Genomic DNA, 20,128 nt, shown 5'->3' with positions numbered 1-20,128 from the left:
CCCTTGGTCCTTAAGTACCAGGGAGCAAAGGCGTACCTGTACGCCCTTGGTCCTTAAGGGGTTAAAGGGGTACTCCAGTGAAAAACTTTTTTTTTTTTTTAATAAACTGGTACCAGAAAGTTAAACAGATTTGTAAATTACTTCTATTAAAAAATCTTAATCCTTCCTGTACTTATTAGCTGCTGAATACTACAGTGGAAATTCTTTTCAGTTTGAAACACAGAGCTATCTGCTGACATCATGAGCACAGTGCTCTCTGCTGACATCTCTGTCCATTTTAGGAACTGTCCAGGGTAAAAGGAAATCCCCATAGCAAACATATGCTGTTCTGGACAGTTCATAAAATGGACAGAATGTCAGCAGAGAGCACTGTTTTTTTCTTTTAATAAATCTGCTTGCTGTATCTTAAAACTTGTCCTTATATTTAATTGACACAGGTGTATAAAGAGAAACTCATAGCAGTTTCACCAACACTAAACCCAATATACTGGGTTATAGAGCTTTAAAATGCAGGATTACATATTTCTTTCCATGGCTCCTATGCTGGTTTTTCTTTATTCATGTTGCTCTCCAGCACGCAATGAAGGTGGGGAGCCAGCTCGCCAAACTCACCTGCCTCATGAATATTCATGAGGCAGGGTAGCTCGATGAGCCGGCTCCCCGCCTCCATTGTGCACTGGAGAGAAATATGAATAAAAGCAGAAACGGACAGAACTCTGCATAGGAGCCATGGAAAGGAGTAAGTAACCCTGCATTTTAAAGCTCTTCATCCACACTACACCCACTTTACAAAAGAGAACTCTGCTACCCTAATTGGGTTGTTCACCATAGTCATTTATTATACAATGGTTATCCTGTAATGAGTTAGAGGTCAGAAAAAATGGCCAGTGTGCAAGAAATCAAAGAAACTGAGGCTCAATTATATGGTTTATTCTCACCAGACCCGTCTTCCTCCTCACCATCTTCTTCCTCCATATCATCATCTTCTTCACTCCCTGATCCATCAGATTCCTCGACATCCTCTGTAACCAGTAAACATACTAGTATTTAAAGTCAATTAAATAAGTACTCCGCCCAAGGACATCTTATCCCCTATCCAAAGGATAGGGGATAAGATGTCGGATCACGGGGGTCCCGCCGCTGGGGACCCCCGGGATCTCGGCTGCAGCACCCCGCTTTCATTACTGCACAGAGCAAACTCGATCTGTGCATAATGACTGGCAATACAGGGGCCAGAGCATCGTGACATCACAGCTCCGGCCCCTCGTGATGTCACAGCCCGCCCCCTCAATACAAGTTTATGGGAGGGGGTGTGGCGGCCGTCACGCCCCCTCCCACAGACTTGCATTAAGGGGGCGGGCCGTGGCGTCACAAGAGGGCGGAGCAGTGACATCACAATGCTCCGGCCCCTGTATCGCCCGTCATTATGCACAGAGCGAGTTTGCTCTGTGCAGCAATGAAAGCGGGGTGCTGCAGCCGAGATCCCGGGGGTCCTCAGTGGCGGGACCCCCATGATCCGACATCTTATCCCCTATCCTTTAGATAGGGGATAAGATGTCCTGGGGCGGGGTACCCCTTTAAAACAGTTAAAACTAAGCAAGTGAACAACAGCCCACCACCTATGCGAAGGAGGTTGTAGCTTCTAAACATTCCCAAGCAAAATAAAAAATAAATAAAAAGAAAGCCATCTCTTCAGCTCCAGGGAATACCTAGATATTCAGCATTTGCACTCTGGGTCATTTAGAAGGGGTTGCCCTGTTTGGAAAACGCAGAATGGAGGATGTACAAAGAATGTCTCTCACTCTGGATGACCTGCCTTGCATTACAAAGATAACCCACTCATTTGAGTGGGCACTGTGTAATGCTTAGTTCCCACTCTGCCAAGTTTCTCTGCAGATTACAGCTGATCGCTGGGGGTTCCAGCAATGAGGACACTTTGTGAACAACTTTTTGTCAAGGAACCTAACAAGTAAAGATTATCCAAAGTGAATTTGCCATAATAACTGAACCCATATGACATAATAGATTTCTTCCGCAGGTGTGCAGTTTAAGGGATTATTCCCTTGGCTTCTCTCGAAAATCGGAATCTGATTTTTTTTTTTATCTAGAAGGCTAACTCCTCTGGTCCAAAACCAGAATTGCGACCTATACCTATACCTAGAGACCTATACCTAGTGGTTATGGATACTGTAAAGGCTCAGACTCATTTTCTCCTGCATCAAATGGGCCCTAAAATCCATGATCGGACCTGAATAAGACAAGATGTACAGTCATAGCTGTAAATGTTGGCACCCCTGAAATTTCTCTAGAAAATTAAGTATCTCTCACATAAAAGGATTACAGTAACACATTTTGCTATACACATGATTATCCCCTTTGTGTGTATTGGTACTAAACCAAAAAAGGAGAAAAAAAAGCTAATTGGACATAATGTCACACCAAACTCCAAAAATGGGTTTGACAAAATAATAGTCATCCACAACTTAATATTTGGTTGACACCCTTTGGAAAAAATAACTGAAATCAGTCGCTTCCTATAACCATCAATAAGCTTCTTACACCTCTCAGCCGGAATGTTTGACCACTCTTCCTTTGCAAACTGCTCCAGGTCTCTCTTATTGGAAGGGCGCCTTTTCCCAATAGCAATTTTAAGATCTCTCCACAGGTGTTCAATGGGATTTAGATATGGACTTAGAACTCTCCAGCTCTTTGTTGCAATCCATTTCGGGGTGCTTTTTGACGTATGTTTGGGGTCATTGTCCTGGTGGAGGACCCAAGATCTCAGATGCAAACCATTTTTCTGACACTGGGCTGTATAGTGCAACCCAAAATCCATTGGTAATCCTCAGATTTCATGATGCCTTGCGATTGGGACTATCCTGCGTCGACCCTTTTCATCAATTTTTATCTTCTGTCCACGCCCAGGGAGATTAGCTACAGTGTCATGGGTTACAAACTTCTTGATAATGTTGCGCACTGTGGACAAAGGCAAATCTAGATCTCTGGAGATGGACTTGAAACCTTGAGATTGTTGATATTTTATCACAGTTCTCTTCTCCTCTTTCTGTTATTCATGCTTAGGACGGGTTCACACCAGGTTTTGTTAAATACGGTTCCCGTATACGGCTGGGAGGAGGGGGCGGGGCTTAATCGCGGCGCCCGCACTCAGCCGTATTCGGGAACCGTATTTAATGTATGTCTATGAGCCGACCGGAGTGAACCGCAGCCTCCGGTCGGCTTCGTTTTCGTCCGTATGCGGTTTCCCGACCGCAGGCAAAAACGTGGTCGACCACGTTTTTGCCTGCGGTCGGGATACCGCATACGGCCGAAAACGAAGCCGACCTGAGGCTGCGGTTCACTCCGGTCGGCTCATAGACATACATTAAATACGGCTGAGTGCGGGCGCCGCGATTAAGCCCCGCCCCCTCCTCCCAACCGTATACGGGAGCCGTATTTAACAAAACGTGGTGTGAACCCAGCCTTAGTGTGGCACACCCAGACACACAATGCAAAGATTACAAAAAAGGCGGCTCACACTACATATGTAAAGAAGTACAGGGTCCGGTGGTGACTGCAAAAAAACATGATACCCTAATATTTTTAGTGTACAAAAATCAAATAGAGAGGGTGCAGACCTTCTAGGTAGATGTACTGGAGTGTATAGATATGAATAACACGGCTAGGTGAATACAAATTATTCATATAAATAAAAAAAATTATAAAATTAACCCACTATCATTGTGTCCAATGTAGGGGTTATAGCAATGTATAAAAGGCAAAATAATAAATATATAAAATAAAATGCACTATATACATAAGGTGATACCAACTAGAAAAATAGCATAATATGCATAATATAAAAGTATAAAAGAATAATATGCAAAAAGGCAAAAGATTAATTGCCGCTATACAGACATTTTATGCTATCTTTCTAGTTGGTATTACCTTATGCATATTGCGCATTTTATTATTTTATATATTATCTATTTATCCTTTTGCCTTTTATACCTTGCTATAACCCCTACATTGGACGCAATGATAGTGGGTTAATTTGATTAATGTATATATGAATAAATAATTTGTATTCTTCATATCTTTACACTCTATACACTCCAGTACATTTACCTGGAAGGTCTGCACCCTCTCTATTTGATTTGTGATTTTTATGTTGCCCACATCTGTTACTTGCCCCAGGTGAGTGTAAAGGAGCATCACATGCTTGAAACAATCTTATCTTTCCACAATTTTGAAAGGGTGCCAATCATTTTGTCCAGCCCATTTTTGGAGTTTGGTGTGACATTCAGTCCAATTAGCTATTTTTCCTCCTTTTTTGGTTTAGTTCCAATACACACAAAGGGAATAAACATGTGTATAGCAAAACATGTGTTACTGCAATCCTTTTCTGTGAGAAATACTTCATTTTCTAGAAAAACTTCAGGGGTGCCAACATTTACAGCCAGGACTTTATGCACATGGAATCCATTCTATTTTTAAAATAATACCTAAAAGTAACTAGAAGGGCCACACTAGTGCCAACTACCTGACAATGAATTCAGTAAGAATAGCCTCTTTTGTGCCCATTTTCTTTCAAGATATTTGCCTCACATAGCGGAATCCAAACATTACCATCATCGCTGGCTACAAATGGCCCTTGCCGTCGGCTTTTCCCTTGTGAGGTGTTCCTGTTGATCAGCTGGTCCTGATTCTCCTCATCATCCATTGTAATGCATCAGAAAAACATCCCCTGTAAAGAGCAGAGATGATCAACTCCAGACCGGGAGAATCAGACATCATCCACATACCTAACCGAAAAAAACATCACTGTAGAGAGAATCATGATAGTATGGGGTGTCAAATGTTTACATCAGGGGTGTGGAAATGTTATAAAAATCTACTTGTCCACGGGACTAAAATGGAGCAAAATCTACTTGTCCCTCATGACGATCCACTTGTCCGGCCAATTTTCGCTTTTACGCTCTCATTTTTTCCTCCTCGCCCTATAATAGCCAGAACTACCTACTATAAGGAAATCTTTTCATTTTTCAATAACATATTCTCTGAACCAAAAAAAAAATAAAAAAATATTATATATATATATATATATATATTAAGGGATGTGAAACTGAAATAGTAAAAGATAATTTAGCAGATTTGGTGGTTTTCTTTTCTGCGCCATTTACCTTGTGGTCAGATAACATGTTCGTTTTATACTTTAGGCCGCCTGATTACAGCGATACCAGATTTGTATAGTTTGTCATGTTTTACTAATTCTGGACTTTTTCTAAGCAATACCAAATATGTTTATTTTTAATTATGTTTGCATGTTTTTATATAGGAAAAGGGGGCGATTTGAACTTTTAACATGGAAGGGGTTAATGCAGTGGTCTTCAAATTGTGGCCCTCCAGATGTTGCAAAACTACAACTCCCAGCATGTCCGGACAGCCAACGGCTCTCCTGGCATGCTGGGAAGTGTAGTTTTGTAACATCTGGAGGGGCACAGTTTGAAGACCACTGGGTTAATGTGTGTCTTTCAAACTTTTATTACATTTTCTTTTTTTACACTTTATTACACTTATATGAGGAATCATTAGATCCTCAGACAGATGAATAGAGTTCTATTGAACTCCATTGATCTGTGTGCTCTGATCCAGCCAGGCTCTATCAATGACAGCAGGGAACAGAGGTAAGCCCTCCGGCTACCTCTATAGTGGATTTCCCCCCGCGATCGCGTTGCGGGGGGCGATCCACCCCACTAGCCCACCAGGGAGCATTCACATGTCCCTTTAGACGCCACTATCAGCTTTGACAGCGGCGATCTAAAGGGTTAATAGCCAGCCGCGGTGATCGTCGCATGCTGGCTATTAGCGGCAGCCCCCGGCTACTGAGAACAGCCGGGGGCTGCAGAGTATGGAGCGGGCACAAGTCCCGAGCCCGCTCCATACTCCCCTGTGAGCGCCGCAAGCATCTCCCCGTGCAGACGTGCCTCCTCCCCTCAGCTCTCCGAAGCTACAGCTGGGGGGAGTGAAGGCAGAGGACGCAGGTCTGCACGGGGATAAATAAGCCACGCCCCCTCATCTCCCCCCCCCCGCACGTCTGCAGAGCAGGGGAGAGAAGACAAATACACAGCTTCTCATCTCCCCTGCTCTGCTTCCGAGGACACAGGTTTTTACAGCCGGGGGCTGCAGAGTATGGAGCGGGCAGGAGTCGGGAGCCCGCTCCATACAGACTGCAGAGGTCCCAACTTGTCAGGTCCGGTCCTGGGCCGGACAAATTCACCTGCCCGGCGCCCGGAACTGCTTGTCCCGGGCGTCGGGCGATAGGAATTCCACATCCCTGTTACATAAGTATAAAAAGGGGTATTCCAGGCACATAAGATTTTTTCACCTATACAATGGACAGATCTAAATGTTAGGCAGGTGGGGGTCAAACCACTGATCACTAGAATGGAGGAAGCCTCCAGCCACACTACTGGTGTAAGGAGGAATTAAAAATAAATTGTGGTAAAGCACGAGAAATGTTTCTGGCTGGAATGCCCCTTGAAATGTAACCAAGTTTTCCTCAGAAATAAACATTTGTAGGAGTAGACAGGTCTAATAGACAAGAAGAAAAAGGAGTGGTAGAGAGGCTCCTATTGACCTGACACTCGAGCTGCCCAAATAACACCTGGTGCCAAAAAATTTGAAATAGAATAAAGAAATTGGGGCTCAGAGTCGTGAATATTAGGATAACGTATGTTTATTTCAGTATATAATGTAAAAAGTTAGTATACTTGTGAACTGTGAATCACCGAAACACAAAATGGTTGTTCAATGGTTAATACAATAAAATTAAAATCATGGCAAATAAAAGGCGTTATTACAATAAAGTATGGCTTTTAAAACACAAAATAATCCTTTAAATAAGTGTCCACACATCTATAGGAATGAAAGCAATGGTTTAGCAATTTGTAAAAATGCAGTGATTTCTCTGATAGTCTTGGTTCAATATTTCCACAATTATTTTGTATCCAGTTAGAATAAATAGTAAATGTCTTGAATAAAGAATGCAGCGATATGTGCAAAGTTAGTTAGTGGCAATTGTATCAAATCTGGATCCTCTATGCAGAGGGCTCGCTGTTGAAGACACACTCCTGAGCCATGTAGTTCGTCCACAGAGCATTTTACGTCCACATATGGGGTATTTCCGTACTCAGAAGAAATTGCGTTAGAAATTTTGGGGGTCTTTCTCCTTTTACCTCTTGTGAAAATGAAAAGTATGGGGCAACACCAGCATGTTAGTGTAAAAATGTAAAAATTTTTTACACTAACATGCTGGTGTAGCCCTCAACTTTACCTTTTCATAAGGGGTAAAAGGAGAAAAATCCCCCCTAATTTGTAACGCAATTTCTCCCGAGTACGGGGGTACTCCATATGTGGCCCTAAACTGTTGCCTTGAAATACGACAGGGCTCTGAAGTGAGAGAGCGCCATGCGCATTTGAGGCCTAAATAAGGAATTTGCAATAGGGGCGGACCCGGTTACCTACAGTAAAACCCTACAGCAGTGTTTCCCAAACAGGATGCCTCCAGCTGTTGCAAGACTCCCAGTCGATGCCGCCACCACTGGTCTGGGTAAGCCACGCCATGCCCCCCCCTAGCCGCCCGTGTTCCCCCTGCTCAACCCCGACTTCGATCTGTGGGCAGAGCGGGGGAAATTAACTCTAATCCCCCCCCCGCCCCCCTCTTGCCATTGGTCATCAGTCTGATCGACCAAGGGCAGGGGATAGGAGGGGATGGCAACACTGCCACCTTGCTCCTATCCTTTAGGATGGTCGGAGCTGTCTCTGACAGCTCCAATCATTCTTATTTTCCGGGCGATCGGGTCACCAGTGATCCGATTGGCCGGAATCGTGGCAAATCGCTGGTCTGAATTGACCAGCGATTTGCCGCGATTGCCGACATGGCATTGCCATGGGATGCCTGCTGATAGATATCAGCAGTCATCCCGGTCCGATCACCGCCCGGCGGTGATCAGAAATGCGGAGGGCGTACAGGTATGCCTTCCGTCCTTAAGTGACGGGACGCAAGGGCGTATGCATACGCCCTCCGCCCCCTAAGAGTTAAGCAAGTGACCCCTCGTTGGACTCCTGTTCCCCCACACTATTACCCAGTGTATTGTGTTTAGTGTGGGTGAACAAGCTGACAGAATAGTAGGGACGTACTGATACTTTGTTATACTGACATTCTTTAAAGGAGTACTCCAGTGGAAAACTATTTTTTTTTAATCAACTGGTGCCAGATATTTAAAGGGGTCCTCCGCACCCCTAGACATCTTATCCCCTATCTAAAGGATAGGGGATAAGATGTCAGATCGCTGGGGTCCCGCTGCTGGGGACCCCCGGGATCTCGGCTGCAGCACCCACCTGTACGGCTTCCACCCCACACCGGCAACGCTAGAGGCTTCGGATGCCGACCAAAATGGCGGAAGAGCGTGACGTGACGTCACGCCCCGCCCCCTCAATGCAAGTCTATGGGTGGTCTGTCACGCCCCCTGCAGCGGGACCTCGGCTGTCACACCCCTTCCCATAGGCTTGCATTGAGGGGCGGAGCGTGACGTCACACGGGGGCGGAGGCGTGGCGTCACACGCCGCCTGCCCCCTGGCCGCCGGTAATCAGACCCGGAGCGAACACGCTCCGGGGACTGATTTTAACTGGGTTGCTGCGTGCAGGATCACGGGGGTCCCCAGTGGCGGGGCCCCGACGATCAGGCATCTTATCCCCTATCCGTTGGATAGGGGATAAGATGTCTAAGCGCCGGAGTACCCCTTTAAGGGCCTCGTACAGTACACGAAATGTCCTAAAAAAGTAAAAAGGAGCCGCCCTCACCCGGTGTCCAAAGAAGCAGCTAACCCTGGCACAGGTAAAGAGTAGTGCAGAACATGTAATACCTCCCTGTACTGTAGGGGGCGCTACTAGACAGGAATTCAGTGCATGCGCTTCAGGAATACAAGTGTTTTAACAGTAAAATGTCCTTTCTGATTGGTCAGTTCTTCCAGGTATTGACATGTTTCACAGATCTGGACTGTCTGTACATTGTTTGTGGAGTTTGGTTTCAAGTTACAATGACCCAGAAAAGACCATTGTATGTTGGAAATATTGTATGTTGAGTCCATTGTAAGTTGAGAGATCACTGCAGTTCATTTCTGTTTGACCATACTGCACTCCGCAGACACCTCTGTCCATGTCAGGAACTGTCCGGAGCAGGAGAAAATCCCCAAACCTATCCTGCTCTGGACAGAAAGGATTAAAGGGGTACTCCAGTGCTTACACATCCTATCCCCTATCCAAAGGATAGGTGATAAGATGCCTGATCGCGGGAGTCCCACAGCTGGGGACCCCCGGGATCATGCACGCGGCACCCCGTTTGTAATCAGTCCCAGGAGCGTGTTCGCCCCCTTGTGACATCTCGCTCCGCCCCTCAATGCAAGCCTACGGGAGGGGGCGTGATACCCCTTTAAGTGAAAAATATATGTCCCGTACAAGCCGCAATGTATACTTCAAAATGGAACAAATGGTCAGAGGTTCTCTTTAAAAGGGTATTCCCATCTAGACATTTATGTCATATACACAGGATATTACATAAATGTCTGATAGATGGGGGTCCCACCTCTCGGAACTGCACCTATCCTCAGATTCAGGGGCACCTTTGACCTGGTGACAATGGCCAGAGGTGATCAGGAAGCTGAGAACAGTCAAGAAAGCTGTTTTACTCAGTTGACGTAGTTCTCATTTACCTAAAGGCAGTTCGGTAAACAGTTTTGGTGTTTACCTAACTCCCAAATTATGCAAACAGTATCTTGCAGTGCAATGTTATATACGTAAATCCTATTAATGTCAATGGGAGTTACAAAAACTGTGTAAAAAGACCTTCTCGAGCACCTATGGCTGCCGCAACAGGCTGTAGAGAGTCCTTGATTTTATCATAGATAGGGGTCCTGCCTCTGAAACCCACCCCTATCAGACATTTATGGCATATCGTGTGGATGGGGCAATTGGCATTTTTCTTATAAAGGGATTTTTACCTTTCTCTAGGTCAGTCTTTCTCAAGCGCAGTCCCCAAGTCCCCCGAACTGGTCATGTTTTCTGGATTTCCTTAGTCTTTCACAGGTGATATAACTGCGGTGATGTCTGATGCGCTGACCAGAATTATATCACCTGTGAAAGACTAAGGGAATCCAGAAAACATGACCTGTTGGGGGTCTTGAGAAACACTGCTCTAGATCAACACAGAAGGGATATAGGTTAAACTTGTCCATTTACAACCTTTTGACTACAATATGTGCTGAACATTGCTCAGCGCTGGATAAAGCATAACTAATTCTTGTAGCAATAAACTCTAGAAATGGGTCATGTCAGGTTGACCTCTGACACTAGGACTAAAAGTAAACACTACTAAATAAACTAACATACAGGCAAAGTTCACATAAAGGAAGATCCAGATGACAAAGTGTTGATGTGGTTAGGGGACCTACCACCTATTTGTGGAGCCAGTCTTTATAGTCTCTATGGACAGATCATGACACTGATGCGATACTGACAGGTCTCTTACCTGACAATATGTTTGCGTTCCTTGTGTACTGACTGTGCGTAAACACCTAAGATCAGATGTGTGTGTGTCATGCGGGGACATAACTAGAAAAAGCTGGGCCCCATAGCAAAGATTTGAATGTGACCCCCAAATAAATAATCACACTAGCATCAGGACATTGGGCACCAAGGCAGCAGGGGCTTAGATACAGAACCTTATATACTGTATAATAAGTATCAGCGCTGTGGTAGATACAGATCATTTGACTATTCAAAATCACTGATAGTATATAGTATACTGCTAAATAATAGTCATATTGAAGGAGATCAAATCCTGTGCAGAGGAAAAAATGACCAGTTGCTCATAGCAACCAATCAGATCGCTTCTTTCATTTTTGAAAAGCCCTCAAAAAATTTAAGTAGCGATTTGATTGGTTGCTAAGGGCAACTGGTCAATTTTTTCTCTGCACAGGATTTGATAAATCTTTCCCATTGTTACCAAAACCAAGGTCACCCCCACATATCACCATTATTCTGTTATGTTTATTATGCCAAGACTAATATTATCAATAACAACAGTATACAAGGGACAAATATCACTAAACATATTACCATCATACAGTTACTGACCAAATCCTGTATACTGAGACCAATACTACTAAGGATCAATAATACCGCTATACCATGACCATGTAGTGTCTGACTTATACCTCAAATACTGACCCCCCAAACACTGCCCATAAAACAGTATATCCCACGTCTACACAGGCTCTTCAGACCCCATAAATTATTACAGTGCAGTTACATTCAGTGAACCACAGGGGGCGTTTTCTTTCCTTTTCTTCTCCATCCAGTTTAGACAGACAGCTGGTTTCATAATCTAGGGCACTTTAGTTCTTTTCAGTTCGGATTATAGAAATACCAAATTTATATACTTTTTGTTAGGTCACTAGTTCTTTATTTTTTTAGAATAAAATGTATTTATTTTTCTATTTCCTTACATCGCCCAACTCTGACCCCTAAAACGTTTTTTTTTTCCCTGCAATCCTTTTTCACACTGCAATCTGTAGTTATTATTGGGCTTACATGGGACTTTTTTTAATTTTATACTTTTTTTTATTTTGGATGCTTTCTGGAATGCTTTGGTGATAAAAGATAGGCAATACTGGAACTTCCCTGTTGGCGAGTTTGTCCACTCTGTAGTGATGGATGAAAGTATGAAGGCTTAAAGGGGTACTCCACCCCTAGACACCCACTATCCACCAGGCATTCGTTTAGAGCGTCGGGTGCAGTGCTGGAGGCTCGTGACTTTACGGCCACACTTCCTCAATGCAAGTCTAAGGGACTCATTGCGGCCGTCATGCCCCCTCCCTTTGATGTCACGAGCCTCCGCCCCGCATCACTAGTCATCCGGCACAGAGCGACCTCCACTCCATGCACCAGATGTCTGGGGTGCCGCAGCTGAGATAGTGGGGGTCCCGCCGCTGGGGATCTCAGCTGTGGCACCCCAGAGATCCGGTGCACAGAGCAAACTTTGCTCCGTGCCAGATGTCTGGTAATGCGGGGCGGAGGCTTGTGACGTTACAGCCACGCCCTGCTCGTGACATCATGGCCACTCCCACGTCCTTTGGATAGGGGATAAGATAAGGGATAAGATGTCTAGGGGCAGAGTACCCCTTTAAACATGTGGCCGTCTTGAGGAGCTGATCCAGAAACGCGCCTGCTTTCTTTGTGCATCACAAAGTGTCTGCCCTTGTAGAACGTTCTTCAACTGAAAGAGGACAATCTTTCCCTTCTGAGTCATAGGCTTCCATGATACTTACTTACTCCACCTACAAACTGTGTCTTTGAGGCTTCTTTTTCTACCCCCCCCCCCATACTAAATAAAAAGTTTCTCATCTGACTGACATTCGGCCATAGCTTCAAGGTAACTGAGAATAATTCTCTTAGAAATTCTGGACTGTGTCTGAGAATTATCTTCTCATCTGTAACTCTAAAAAGGGCCAGAATTTACCATATTCTGCGGGCTGTAACAATTGCAACTAAAAAGGACGCTTTGTACAAAAATATTTATTTCTGCTGCTGATACGGGCTTAAAGGGGTACTTTGATGCTTAACATCTTATACCCTATCTAAAGGATAGGGGATAAGATGTTGGATCACGGGGTCTCTCCGCTGATACCCCCACTATCTCCGCTGCAGCACCCTAGTCATCCGGTGCAAAAGCGCTCCATGCTGGATGACTGGTGATCACAGCCACCACGCTCCCTCCACTCATGACTATGGGAGGAGAGGCTATATACTAGCCATCACGTCCCCTCCCATAGACATGCAAGGAGGGGGCGAGGTGTGACGCCACACACACGGAAGCTCCAAGCTTCTGTGTCCTAGACGCCGCTGCCATCCTGGAGATTACGGGGGTCTCCAGCGGCGGGACCCCTGCGATCAGACATCTTATCCTCTATCCTTTGGATAGGGGATAAAATGTTTTGCAGCAGAGTACCGCTTTAAGGGATGCTAGCACTATCTATATCAAAGGGCCTACCCTGCAGCCAGGAATTAAACCTACACCAAGTCTTTGAATAAACAAAACCTGTAGAGGGCTTCCTCCCTGACTGTATAGTGGAGATGACAGGGTGTGAAATGCCCTAGTGCTTTAGGATCCATCAATCTGTATCTATGTGGTGAGGTGGAGTCTCCCTACCTCTGGAAACCATAGGGGACATTGGTGAAGAAGATCTGGTCAGATAGGGAGCGGAAGAAGGGGTGCTATCGCTAGGGTCTTCAGCAGAGGGAACCAGTTCCTCTTGGACTAGAAGGAGCACTTTCCCCTTTCCTTCCTTTATCTTCCCAAGGACCACTGGGATAAGAGGGAATAGGTTCCATTGCCAGTCCTGACCGAGATCATCCAGAACTGTGGTAAAAACTCTTGTTTAAAGAAAAGAACAAGGAGACCTTTCTGTTTTCCCGGTTGGTGAACAGGTCTATCTGAGAAGGACTCCAACTCTGGACTATCATTTCAAACACTGTTTCATGGAGCTCCCACTCTCCTGCCTCTACTCTCATTGTCCACTTCTCTCAGGTGTACTGCTATTAGACTATTGTTGTATTGTCGGAGTAAATCCGCAGATGTTTTCTGACTAGCTGGCTCTGAAGGGACTTTAAGGCTTCCCAATCTGCCCTAGGCTCCCGGAGGACATCTTGCTACATCTGATGCCCAGACTCCCTGTACCAAGCTCTTTTGGGAAACTGTAGATTTCTACATAGAGATTCTTCATGTCCTGCCACCAATCCAGGGATCTCTTGGTCACTGAGGAAATCTGAGTCATTTTGTTTAGGGATGATTGTCTCCTGTCCCAGTGGGAGAGGATATTTGCATGATGAGGTCTGGAGGGGCCTGACTCAGGCAACTGCTAGTATGCAGGAGGTCATGAGGTCTAGGATCCCTTACAGCTCGAGAATTCTTTAGAAGAAATGACACTTTGTGTCACCACTTTATTCACACTTGCTCCTCACTCTCCCATTATGTTGAAGAACACATGTACACTCAGCAACACTGAGCATGCACAAGTACAGGAGAGAGAAAGAGAGAGTGAGTTATCTATTGCACAAACAAGCCCTTATCTGACAGTTTTCTGAAATGTTTGGCCAAATAAAGTCACACAATCCCAAGGAATCACATTAAAGTTTAGAAGGTATAATCCACATATTTGGAAAGACTAAGCTGTTCATATATGGAGTCACTACAAAGACCAGAGGACTCTACCAAGTGATATTACAGCTGAGGTTTGTAAGTCTGTAAATAGGGGTGAACAGCTGCGGGGAGGGCACTTCACACCCAGACGAGTTCCCTTCAGTCACAACGGCTGTGCGGGCATCAATAACTCTGAGACTGCTTTTCCTTGGTGATCCTTCCACAAATAGAGCACTGCTAGACTAGCAATGCCCCTGTATGTACAGCACTGGGCGCATATTCCAGTAGTGGGGGGGTACACGATATCCACAACTAAAAACCATGGTAACAAAGCAATCAGCTTTACAAGAATCCTTATAAAAGCTCCTGAAGTGCCTGTATACCCACAACACTGAGGGACGAAGGAGAATGTGTAAATGTTGCTGATGTTGTTATGGGGGTACAATAGCTGGTTCTGTTATGGAGGGGGGCACTATGGACGGGGCTGTTACGGGGGGCACTATGGACGGGGCTGCTACGGGGGGCACTATGGACGGGGCTGCGACGGGGGCACTATGGACGGGGCTGCGACGGGGGGCACTATGGACGGGGCTGCGACGGGGGGCACTATGGACGGGGCTGCGACGGGGGGCACTATGGACGGGGCTGCGACGGGGGGCACTATGGACGGGGCTGCGACGGGGGGCACTATGGACGGGGCTGCGACGGGGGGCACTATGGACGGGGCTGCGACGGGGGGCACTATGGACGGGGCTGCGACGGGGGGGCACTATGGACGGGGCTGTTATGGGGGCACTATGGACGGGGCTGTTATGGGGGCATTATGGACGGGCTGTTATGGGGGCACTATGGACGGGGCTGTTATGGGGGCACTACGGACGGGGCTGTTACGGGGGCACTACGGACGGGGCTGTTACGGGGGCACTACGGACAACGCTGTTACGGGGGCACTATGGAGGGGGCTGTTAGAGGGGGCACTATGGACGGCGCTGTTATGGGGACACTATGGATGGGGCTGTTATGGGGGAACCATGGCCCATTATGTTTATAGGCCCTATGGTCAGTGCTATTATTAGGGTCTTAACAGTCAATGGAGTAACTTGTTATTGTCAAGGAAGAGCCTAGACGTTCATGTGTACCTGCTGGGACCTGTAGTACCACATCTGCACAGCTTACAGCTTATCAAGGCTTGACTAGGAATTATGTTTTACCAAGAAGTGAAGCCATGATAGATACGTCCCCATGACGTCACGAATGGTATTGTTATATAACGGTGGGAGGCAGAAGCAGTGGCGACACGAACCCAGCGGTGACGTCACAGCACAGGCCGCACACGTCACTCAGTAGGCGTCTTAAACCCTTCACATTACAACGTCACTCACCCTCCGGGGTCTCTTCACCGCATAATTCGTGCGAACGGCCCAACACTGGCAATCAGTATCCGGAAGCCAGAAACACAGGGAGATCTACTTCCGGGTCACAGCTGTGGGTGTTGACGTCAGGTTGGCAGGAGGGACCGCCTTTACGTGACGTCATGGCGCTTGGTGAGATCCCCTAGTTGCCATGGAGACTGAGAGGGAACCTATCACACGTCTGGACTTTAGACAGAGGGGTGTGGGGGCTGTAAGCAGATAGTAACCCCGAGGTAACTGCTGTATACAGTGTTTTTGTATAGGAAGTATAATACGGGGTGATCGCTATGGAGACATTACTGACCGGGAAGAATTCCGTTTAACCCCTAAGTGACCGGCTCAGTATTGTGTTTTCATTTTTCCCTCCCCCCCTTGTAAGAGCCCAAACTCTTTAATTTTTTCATTTACAGGTCATGTGACTTATTCTTTACCGGACTAGATGTACGTTGTAATAATACCCTAATAAAATATACTGTGAAATAAGAAAAAAAAATACACTTTTGTGGGTTAAATTAATTGGTCGCGACCCAGACCCTATAGCGCTTCCGGACAAGAAACAGGTGGGTGCCGGATGCTATATTGCGGGGGTCCCCAGCGGCGGGACCCCCGCGATCAGACATCTTATCCCCTTTCCTTTGGATAGGGGATAAGATGTCTAGGGGTGGAGTACCCCTTTAAGCAGGGGGACACGTCTGGCACTGCATGATTTATGTCCCTGGCAGCATAGTGTGTTACTGATGATAGCCTTTGCTACTTTGGTCCCATCTCTCTGCAGGTCATTCACTAGGTCCCCCCGTGTGGTTCTGGGAATTTTGCTCCCCGTTCTTGTGATCATTTTGACCCCACGGGGTGAGATCTTGCGTGGATCCCCAGATCGAGGGAGATTATCAATGGTCTTGTATGTCTTCCATTTTCTAATAATTGCTCCCACAGTTGATTTCTTCACACCAAGCTGCTTGCCTATTGCAGATTCACTCTTCCCAGCCTGGTGCAGGTGTCTACAATTTTGTTTCTGGTGTACTTCGACAGCTCTTTGGTCTTGGCCATAGTGGAGTTTGGAGTGTGACTGAGGTTGTGGACAGGTGTCTTTTATACTGATAACAAGTTCAGACAGGTGCCATTAATACAGGTAAAGAGTGGAGGACAGAGGAGTCTCTTAACCCCTTAAGGACCGGAGGTTTTTCCGTTTTTGCATTTTCGTTTTTTGCTCCTTGCCTTTAAAAAATCATAACTCTTTCAAATTTACACCTAAAAATCCATATGATGGCTTATTTTTTGCGCCACCAATTCTACTTTGTAATGACGTCAGTCATTTTGCCCAAAAATCTATGGTGAAGCGGGAAAAAAAATCATTGTGCGACAAAATTGAAAAAAAAACGCTGTTTTGTAACTTTTGGGGGCTTCCGTTTCTACGTAGTACATTTTTCGGTAAAAATGACACCTGATATGTATTCTGTAGGTCCATACGATTAAAATGATACCCTACTTATATAGGTTTGGTTTTGTCGCACTTCTGGAAAAAATCATAACTACATGCAGGAAAATTAATACGTTTAAAATTGTCATCTTCTGACCCCTATAACTTTTTTATTTTTCCGTGTATGGGGCGGTATGAGGGCTCATTTTTTGCACCGTGATCTGAAGTTTTTAACGGTACCATTTTTGCATTGATAGGACTTATCATTTTTAAATGATATAAAAAGTGACCAAAAATGCACTATTTTGGACTTTGGAATTTTTTTGCGCGCACGCCATTGACCGAGCGGTTTAATTAATGATATGTTTTTATAATTCGGACATTTCCGCACGCGGTGATACCACATATGTTTATTTTTATTTTTATTTACACTGTGTTTTTTTTTTATTGGAAAAGGGGGGTGATTCAAACTTTTAATAGGGGAGGAGTTAAATGATCTTTATTCACTTTTTTTTTTCACTTTTTTTTTGCAGTGTTATAGGTCCCATAGGGACCTATAACACTGCACACACTGATCTTCTATGTTGATCACTGGTTTCTCATAAGAAACCAGTGATCAACGATTCTGCCGGATGACTGCTCATGCCTGGATCTCAGGCACTGAGCAGTCATTCGGCGATCGGACAGCGAGGAGGCAGGTAGGGGCCCTCCCGCTGTCCTGTCAGCTGTTCGGGATGCCGCGATTAGCCGCGGCTATCCCGAACAGCCCGACTGAGCTAGCCGGGAACTTTCACTTTCACTTTTAGCCTAAAGGGTTAATAGCGCGCGGCGCCGCGATCGGCGCTGCGCGCTATTAGAGGCGGGTCCCGGCTTCACTATGACGCCGGGCCCGCCATGATATGACGCGGGGTTACTGTGTAACCCCGCGTTATATCAGAAGAGCAGGACCAAGGACGTACCGGTACGTCCTTGGTCCTTAAGGGGTTAAAGAAGAAGTTACAGGTCTGTGAGAGCGAGAAATCTTGCTTGTGTGTAGGTGACCAAATACTTATTTTCCACCATAATTTGCAAAAAAATTCTTTAAAAATCAGACAGTGATTTTATGGATTTTTTTTCTCATTATATGTCTCATATTTGAGGTATACTTATGATGAAGATTACAGGCCTCTCTCATCTTTTTAAGTGGGAGAACTTGCACAATTGGTGACGGACAAAATACTTTTTGTCCCACTGTATATACACTGCTCAAAAAAATAAAGGGAACACTTTGTGACAATCAATGTCACATGCTGTTGTGCAAATGAAACAGACAACAGGTGGAAATTATAGATTATTAACAAGACACCCCCAATAAAGGAGTGGTTCTGCAGGTGGTGACTACATACCACTTTTCAGTTCCTATGCTTCCTGGCTGATGTTTTGGTCACTTTAGAATGCTGGCGGTGCTTTCACTCTAGTGGTAGCATGAGATGGAGTCTACAACCCACACAAGTGGATCAGCTAGTGCAGCTCATCCAGGATGGCACATCAATGCAAGCTGTGGCAAGAAGGTTTGCTGTGTCTGTCAGCGTAGTGTCCAGAGCATGGAGGCGCTACCAGTACAGACAGACCAGTACATCAGATGTGGAGGAGGCCAACAACCCAGCAGCAGGACCGCTACCTCCGGCCTTTGTGCAAGGAGGAGCACGAGAAACACTGCCAAAGCCCTGCAAAATGACCTCCAGCAGGCCACAAATGTGCATGTGTCCACTAAAACAGTCAGAAACAGACTCCATGAGGGTGGTATGAGGGTCCGATGTCCACAGTGGGGGTTGTGCTTACAGCCCAACACCCCGTGCACGACGTTTGGCATTTGCCAGAGAACACCAAGATTGGCGAATTCGCCACTGGCGCCCTGTGCTCTTCACAGATAAAAGTAGGATCACGCTGAGCAAGTGACAGAGTCTGTAGACGGCGTGGAGAACATTCTGCTGCCTGCAACATCCTCCAACATGACCAATTTGGAGGTGGGTCTGTAATGGTGTGGGGTGGCATTTCTTTGGGGGGCCGCACAGCCCTCCATGTGCTTGCCAAAGGTAGCCTGACTGCCATTAGGTACGTAGATGAGATCCTCTGACCCCTTGCGAGACCATATGCTGGTGCAGTTGGCCCTGGGTTCCTCCTAATGCAAGACAATGCTAGACCTCATGTGGCTGGAGTGTGTCAGCAGTTCCTGCAAGAGGAAGGCATTGGTGCTATGGACTGGCCCGCCTGTTCCCCAGACCTGAATCCGATTGAGCACATGTGGGACATCATGTCTCTCTCCATCCACCAACGCCACATTGCACCAGACTGTCCACCTCATCAGGAGCATGTCCAGGTGTTGTAGGGAGGTCATACGGGAACGTGGAGGTCACACACACTACTGAGCCTCATTTTGACTTGTTTTAAGGACATTACATAAAGTTGGATCAGCCTGTAGTGTGGTTTTCCACTTTGAATTTGAGTGGGACTCCATATCCAGACCTCCATGGGTTGATAAATTTGATTTCCATTGATAATTTTTGTGTGATTTTGTTGTCAGCACATTCAACTATGTAAAGACGAAAGTATTTCATATGAGTAGTTCATTCAGATCTAGGATGTGTTATCTTAGTGTTCCTTTATTTTTTTGAGCAGTGTATATATAAAGTTTTTTTTTTTTTTATAATTAAATAAAACTAGCCGAGTAATCGGTGTTGCCCGGTTTTCCTACCTAAACCTTGTAGGAGAGGGAAGGCAACTCTCTTGTCCTCATATCTCGATCTCATATCCCATCAACATAGTCCATAGTGATGTCGCGAACATAAAATTTTCGGTTCACGGACGGCAAACGCGAACTTCCGCAAATGTTTGCGAACCGGGCAAACCACCATTGACGTCAATGGGCAGGCGAATTTTAAAACCCACAGGGACTCTTTATGGCCACAATAGTGATTTAAAAGTTGTTTCAAGGGGACTAAATACCTGGACTGTGGCATGCTGGAGGGGGATCCATGGCAAAACTCCCATGGAAAATTACA

General features: G+C 45.7%; 1 protein-coding gene across 2 annotated transcripts in view; it reads right to left on the bottom strand.

Moving 5' to 3' along the window:
• PHRF1 (PHD and ring finger domains 1) overlaps positions 1–16,105 on the bottom strand; it is a 52,005-nt gene extending 35,900 nt beyond the window's left edge. Inside the window, exons 1-3 of one of the 2 annotated variants that reach the window (XM_056527124.1) lie at positions 15,641–16,105; positions 4,627–4,744; positions 939–1,022 (exon numbers count right to left, since the gene is read on the bottom strand). In XM_056527124.1, the coding sequence (XP_056383099.1) occupies positions 939–1,022; positions 4,627–4,720 (178 nt within the window). In that variant the 5' untranslated portion in view covers positions 4,721–4,744; positions 15,641–16,105. The remainder of the gene's footprint in view (positions 1–938; positions 1,023–4,626; positions 4,745–15,640) is intronic. The other variant, XM_056527123.1, reaches the window with a different exon arrangement.
• Positions 16,106–20,128: the final 4,023 nt, after the last annotated feature.

Source organism: Hyla sarda, chromosome 6 (assembly GCF_029499605.1).
Source record: "Hyla sarda isolate aHylSar1 chromosome 6, aHylSar1.hap1, whole genome shotgun sequence".
Lineage (NCBI taxonomy): Eukaryota > Metazoa > Chordata > Amphibia > Anura > Hylidae > Hyla > Hyla sarda.
Note: the sequence above shows the minus strand (reverse complement) of the source record. Positions and strands in the feature narration are given on the sequence as shown.